Source organism: Argentina silus (genome assembly GCF_951799395.1).
Source record: "Argentina silus genome assembly, chromosome: 5".
Taxonomy (NCBI): domain Eukaryota; kingdom Metazoa; phylum Chordata; class Actinopteri; order Argentiniformes; family Argentinidae; genus Argentina; species Argentina silus.
Genome location: NC_139659.1, coordinates 13,126,893 through 13,134,392, shown reverse-complemented (window position 1 = coordinate 13,134,392; position 7,500 = coordinate 13,126,893). Strand labels below are relative to the sequence as shown.

Below are 7,500 nucleotides of genomic sequence, written 5' to 3'. Positions count from 1 at the left end.
GCGTAGATTAGCATTAGCATGGTTCCAGTGAAGGACACGTTCACGATAAGCATCAGTCATTGTGTCAGCGTGACCTTACATTACCCTCTATGGCTCCTGTAACGACAGGCCTTATCTGCAGCAACGTCGTCACATTCACAGTGAATGTATTAAAGGGGAGGTGACGAGCAACAGCGTCCGGAAGAGAGGAATAACGCTATTCGTGTATTTCACGTACCATTAAAAGTAAGATGTTGAAAAATGTGTTAAGATGGGGGGGTGAAATAACACATGCGTGGGGAGGGGATGTGGGTACAGCCAGGGGAGGCTGCCGGAGGTAAAAATCCAAGGACGGGCTCATTGTAAATGTGTTAACAGTGCAGGTGTGTGTGTGTGTGTGTGTGTGCGTGTGTGTGTGTGCGTGTGTGACTGGGACCATGAAAGGATACTCAGGATGAGGGAGGGAGGGACCACACATCCATCCCAGCCCTCTCCTGGGACAGCCATCACTCAAGGCCGTGATTCACGGGGTACCTGCTCTTGACAGGGAGATGGAGGGATGGGGGACCTCACTTCTGACAAAAAGAATGGATGGAAAAGAGAGGGATTATTATCCCGCTCATGGACAGTGTGTCTTGGAAGTGGGTCTTGCAAGACTTTGCCTCGAGCTTTTTCTGTGAGTGTTCTGTGAGTGTCAAAAGCCGGAGAATGAAGTGTCTCAAGTCCCCTTCGCCAGTAGCCGCTGAGGTGTGAACATTCCAGTAATTTCCATCCCAGCCGTAGACTGCCAGGACAGTGTGTGAGGCTGCAGCAGTCCCCATTCTAGGAGAACAAAGAGGACCTGTCTTGTTCCCGCCACAGGGAGACTCAAGCTGGGCTGCTTTTAATTTAGGAGTTGTGTTTTTCTAACTAGGGCCTGGAGTGAGTGGTGTGTCTGTGTCTGTGTCTGTGTGTGTCTGTGTGTCTGTGTGTGTCTGTGTCTGTCTGTGTCTGTGTATGCGTGCGTGTCTGTGTGTGCGTACGTGCGTGTGTGCGTATGACAGTTTGAGTGTCAGCTGAACCAGACAGCTCATTTCCCATCAGGGCCGCGGAGCCACAGGAGGTGAGTCCTGCTGAGAGATTTTAAGCAGCAAAGGAGCGAAATGGCCTCGTTTGAGCTCTGCACCATTCTTCCCCACGTCTCTTCTTCTTAATCAGACTTATCAGGCCGTGAGAGGCAGGGCAGCGGCTGTGACTGGACTGGCAAATGAAAAGACAACATTTGAGGTGTGATTGGGGGGAGCTCTGTGAGGCCGACAGGGTGGAGAGTATATAAAAAGTGCACTTAGTCATCCATCAAATGAAGGTGATTATAGCTGGGGAATCCTGCCATGGGCAAATTGAGTGGGATGAGAAAATGGAGCAGGAAATAAACTTCCTGTATATCAGTCCTCTCTGTAACCAGGGTCTGCGACCCTAAAAACATTATCCATACTGCTTCATGTGTTGGGGTGACAGTGCAGGGGCATTTTGGTCGTCGGGTGGACTGGCAAAGAGGATAATGATGATTGTGTGTGTGTGTGTGTGTGTGTGTGTGAGTGTGTGTGTGTGTGTGTGTGTGTGTGTGTGATTATACCCTTCAGACAACATCTGAGCTACATCAGAAGTGTGTTGTCTCCACAATATTTACTGTGTGCGTGCGCGTGCGTGCGTGCGTGTGTGTGTGTGTGTGTGTGTGTGTGTGTGTGTGTGTGTGTGTTCAGACATTCCACTGAGCCCAGTCTCAGGGTCAACAATTCTTTTGTATGTTACATCACAGCCCTGTGTCTCCACAAGGATTTACAGAGCACACAAAAATCATCTGAAACACGCATTTATGCTCTGTCTTTCACACACACTTAGTTGATGGTAGGTTATGTTTACAGGGCCATGGTGGTTTATGTATTTTTCATGCACCTGGCCACCCAAGGCAGTGTAAACCAGCCCCATGCCATGGGACCACTGAGCTCATCTGTGATGCAGGAAGGGGCCTGTTCTACGACCTTGGCTAGATGTTCTTTACCCCGTCTGCTCCCCCCACCCATACCTCCCCACTCCCCACTCCTCCTCCCCTCCCCACCCCCCACCCCACCCCTCTCCCCACACCTCCTCTCCCCACCCCACCCCACCTCCCCCCACCCCACCCCTCTCCCCACCCCACCTCCCCACTCTCCACCCCCCCACCCCACCCCTCTCCCCACACCACCTCCCCACAACCCTACCCCACCTCCCCACAACCCTACCCCACCCCCCCCCCCCCCCCCTCCTCCCTCTCTGTCCATTATGCATTAGTGCGGCTGAGCGTCTGAACTGCCTGTGGACTGTGGACTCCAGTGCATTTACATAGCAACCTTGGCTAACATCGGTTAGTGGTGCGGTTGCTAAGCTACGGGAGCACCAATAGTATTGCTATGGCAGCGGAAGGCTGGTCTTAGAGGTGGGAGGAGATATGATGGAAGGTGATATATATATATATATAGAATCCATAGGGTGAAAAAAAAAGAGAGGAGAGGTCAGAATTAGTACCCTGGCGCAGTACGAACGGAGCAGCATTCATCGGTCAACACAATGTTAGCTGATGGCCGAGGGTTGCCAGTTCTATATATATATAGAATCCATATTAGGAAGTCGTCACTTCTCATCTCAAACATTCTCATTCTTGTACCTTCGTCGAAACAGCATCATTCCACCTCGAGTAAGGCGTCAGTTATCATCTGTGGATGAAGACGGTGTCATCCTCAGGTGTCAGGGATGATAACTGATGCCTTACTCAACTGCTCCAATGATGCCGTTTCAATTGACGACTTCCTAATATGGATTCTGTAGATATAGGGTCTCTCTCTCTCTTTCTCTCTCTCCATTTCTCTCACACACACTCAATCCCTCTCAGAGGCCCTGGGAGGCTGCTAGCCTCCTACCGGAGCTCCAGATTCAGAAGGTAAACTTCAAACTTAATTTGCTATCGATTGTCTGGGGTTGAGTGGTCAAATGGTGGGCTCAGGAGTGGGATTAGTGTGTGTGGATTTGTGTGTGAATGAGCAGCTCAGTGATATGAGCGGCCTCACAATCACCCCTGCCTATTGTTTGAACAAACTCCACTCATCCACACAGAGATAAGCAGGGGAGAAAGGGGGAGGGAGGGAGAGAGAAAGAAAGAGAGAGAGAAAGAGAGAGAGAGGGAGGGAGATATGGAGGGAGGGAGCATGACTGGCCCCAGTATAATCAAATCCTATTTCTGCTGCAGGGGAGTGAAGTTGGAAAGAGGAGAGTGAGAGAGAGAAGGAGAGGAGAGGAGGAGGAGGAGGAGGGAGGAGGAGGGGGAGGGAGGGAGGAGGGGTGAAGGTTGGAGAGTGCCTGGAAAGCTATTCCCCCTCCCTTCACGGCTCTGTTGAGAGGTTCTGCCGCTGTGTTCAGACATGGCGATGCATTCTAACTTTCTGGTCAGTCTGGGTGCCTCTGCTGGGCTCACTTCCCCCTGAAATAGAAGAGCAGATAGGATCACAGCGAATCTGCAAACAAGGCCCGCAGTCACGGCTGAACTGGCAACCCTCGGCCATCAGCTAACATTGTGTTGACCGATGAATGCTGCTCCGTTCGTACTGCGCCAGGGTACTAATTCTGACCTCTCCTCTCTTTTTTTTTCACCCTCTTTCCTCTTTTTTTTTTTTTTCCTGTCGCCCCCCCCCCCCCACCCTCATACTCTCCTTTTTTTGGTCATCCCCTTTCTCCTCTTCTCCTCTCCTTCTTCTCCCTCTCTCTCTCTCCCGCTCTCCTCTTTCCAACGTCTTCCTCTTCTTCTTCATTTTCCTCATCCTCTCCTCCTCCTCCTCCTCCTCCTCTCCCCCTCTCTCTTACTCATGCCTTCCTCTTGGTGTTCCTCCTCTTCCTCCTCTCCCCTTCTCCTCCTCCTCCCCCTCCCCTCCTCTTTTCCCTCCAGGGTGAGGACATTCCCTAAGGAGTCGCCCCTGCTGGGGCGTGACACAGTGCGGGCACTCATGTACTACGCCCTGAAGGTGTGGAGCGACGTTGCGCCCCTGAACTTCCACGAGGTGGCGGGGAGTGACGCCGACATCCAGATAGACTTCACCAAGGCGGACCACAGCGACGGTTACCCCTTCGACGGGCCGGGGGGCACGGTGGCACACGCCTTCTTCCCCGGGGAGAGGTTCACGGCTGGGGACACACACTTCGACGACGACGAGGCCTGGACGTTCAGATCGCCAGGTCAGTACTAGTGTTGTGAGGTGTGCGTGCGTGCGTGCGTGCGTGCGTGCGTGCGTGCGTGCGTGCGTGTTTTCCTCTCTTGGTGTGTGGGTTTTGTGCGTGCGTGCGTGCGTGCGTGCGTGCGTGCGTGCGTGTTTTCCTCTCTTGGTGTGTGTGTGTGTGTGTGTGTGTGTGTGTGTCTTGGCTGATGTCTGGTTCGCTCTCGCGGCTGGTCAGCCATAGGTCAGTCAGTCCTGCTGCAGGTCTCAGACAGCTGGCCTAGCACACACTGCCCACACAGATGCTCTCATTAATCATTAAGTCTATCTGCTGCTCCACACACTGTCTTCCCACCACCCCTCCATCCCTCCACCCCTCCATCCCTCCCCCCTCCCCTCCTTATCTGTCTCTCCCTCTCTGAGACTGATCGAGGAAAGAAGGATGGCAGAAGAGCTTTGGGGAAGGAATACTAAAACAGTTGTCACCAACCACCACCTCTGGCTCTTACTCTCTAGTTGGGAAGCAGAGGATGAGCTATGTAATGAAAAACAAACATCCAGGGGCAACGGATTCCGTGTTGAAGATAATGGATTTCTAATCGGGACTGGTCTCCACCAGAATGGTCAGGCTAAAACACTCCCAATATCAGGGCTGTGTAGAGCTAGCAAAGACAAAGTGTAAAACCTTTATGTTCTGATTGGGACGAGGGCTACAGGAGAGGTGAGCGTAGTGGTGGTGAGTAGGCTGGCCCTGCTGATGATCTCTCTGACAGGGCAGCGTTGAGACATCACCCCCCTAGACACCTCCAGGCCTCAGAGTTGATTAGGGCAGGGAGGCTGAGGATGGAGGTGGAGGTGGGGGGGGGGGTTCGTGATGTAGACTGGCCCAGCTGGTGAGTCTGCGATGGGGCCAAGCCTTCCCCTGGTGTCCCTCTCTATGCTGCGGAGCCTCTGGACCATATGGTCCTGGACAGCAGCTCAGTCGGCTCCAATTAGGGCTCCCACCAGGCCAGGCCAGGCCTGGCCATGGTACACCCAAGCGGGGGGGGGGGGGGGGGGGGGGCTGTTCACGGTACACTCAGGCAGGGAGGGGAGTGTGGGGGTGGAGGGGGTGGGCAGGCAGCAGCTGCTTACACAGGGGCCTGCCAGGTGGAACCCAGGGGGAGGGATGCGTGGGAGGGGGGTCAGGGGGGAAAGAGAGAGAAGGGATGGGGGGGGGGGGGGGTTCAGTGGCGTGGGACCCAGTGGAGGAAAAGGCTAGAGAATCCACCCTCCCTCTCTGCAAAGACATCACACTCCTTTCATGTACTCTGCTTGAAGAAGGAATGGTGCTTGTGATAAAGAGGAGGAGGAGAGGGAGGATAATTACGTTGAAGTTGAAGATGATGATGGTGGTGACGATGATAATGATGATGATGACGATGATACAAATTATTTACCCTCCTTTCTGAGGTAATTAATTAATTCACCCCAGTATTTGTCTGTAATTGAATCTCTAATGAACAATCCAAACCTATGTTCATTTCCTCCCTCTTAATCGTTTGGGTTTGAACAAGGAATATAGTCCTCTCTTTATTATTTACTATTTATGTTTTGTTTGTTTGTTTGTGGTGTTTGCCTTCCCTCCCTGGCGGCAGACGTGAGTCAGCGAGGCAGAAGGAAACCAGTTAATTAAACGGCGCTTAATTTCCCCGGGTCAACGAACGCAGGGTCGCTACCGGCTTCTGTCAGCTCGCCAGAGAAATGTCACTCACACACACACACACACACACATACACACACACAGGCACACAAACACACACACACACACATACACACACACAGGCACACACACACACACACACACACACACACACACACACACCTCTCCCTCGCTAAAGCCGATGCCTAGCCACGGCGAGCAGCATGACCACTCCTCTGATCAGGGCTGTTCTCTTCAGTAATAAACATGGATTCTGGCCTTATTGCCCTCAGTACAGCAGCAGAATCAGAACCTGGCTTGGTTCCTGGTCCGATATCGGCCCGGGTTGTTGTCCCAGCAACTTTCTAACAGAGAGATAATCTTTTGGAGAACTTGTTAAGTTGTAAGGTCAGAAGCTGAGAGGGAATCTCAGTTCAGCAGATTTTCTCGGGGCCTTATCTTCTTAAGAAGATGGACCCTTATCACAGGAATAAGAGCTGAGTAATTGCTTTCCCCCTTCGCCCTCCGCTTCTCCCCCCTTCTTCTTCCTCTTCTTTTCTCTGGAAACATCTCCCGGTGTGTTGTTCTTGCCAAAACCCGGAGAATCTTCCCCTATGGGGGCCATCTACTAATGGCCATCATTAGCCCTGTAATGTGTCGGACGCAGAACGCTAAACGCTCCCATTTCAGCTATCTCGCACTCTTGCTCCCCGCTAGTTGATTGACAGGGGACGCATCCAATCGAGCGACCGGGTCAGGCTCTCAGGGTCCAGGTTTACGGAGCCGGGGGGATTGGTGTTTTTGTTTTGACAGCAGGCAGATTGCTTTTTATTAATTATCTCTCCGCTGGCTGCTCGCTAATGCAGACTGATTATCGTGGCTGAAACAAAAGGCTCATTAAGCAAGGGCTTTTTTGATGACTTTCGCTATTCGGCTTAGGTGTGTGTGTGTGTTTGTGTGTGTGTGTGTGTGTGTGTGTGTGTGTGTGGGTGTGTGTGTGCGTGTCCATTTGCATTTGTGTGTGAGAGAGAGAGAGCGTTAGAGAGAGAGAGAGAGAGAGAGAGAGAGAGAGAGAGAGAGAGAGTGTAAAGAATGAAGAAATGGAGAATTGACTCCGTTCCATTATCCTCCTCATTACCAAGCTGTCAGGCATTAGCCCCCCTGCTTGACGGGTCCTGACCAGGGCGTTCAGGGAGGGGGCATCCTGCAGCCAATCAGGCTTCCCTCCATCAGCAGACGGCATGGCTGGGCCTTGTCCTGGGGGAGGGAGACTAGGGAACTATCAGCCCATCTACGTTTGGAGATGCCAAACAGGCTAAGTTGTCACTTGTTTTATGCCTCTTAGTGACTTGTTGATTGTTGCCGACTGTTGTTGTTGAGCGAGGAGCCAGATCCCAAAGCATTTCTCTATGTCAATTAAATTGATTTGAGATGCTCACAGGCCATCGAGAGATTAAACACAGTAAGGTTATCCGATCTGCTCCCGGATTTTCCGCAAAGCTGAGCACATTTAGCTGAGTAAATATCGACAGTCACAGAGCTAAACTTGTTCCCTTGGACGGTGTACAGAGAGCCTCTAAACGGGCTGAGCGGGATGTTCTCTCACATGGAGGCTTGCTA

At 52.2% G+C, this 7,500-nt stretch overlaps 1 protein-coding gene across 1 annotated transcript in view; it reads left to right on the top strand.

Moving 5' to 3' along the window:
• mmp17a (matrix metallopeptidase 17a) overlaps positions 1–7,500 on the top strand; it is a gene marked incomplete at its 3' end in the record, with an annotated part of 21,149 nt that overhangs the window by 2,699 nt on the left and 10,950 nt on the right. The window contains 1 exon segment of the mRNA XM_083670034.1: positions 3,935–4,221. Within this exon segment, the coding sequence (XP_083526160.1) occupies positions 3,935–4,221 (287 nt within the window).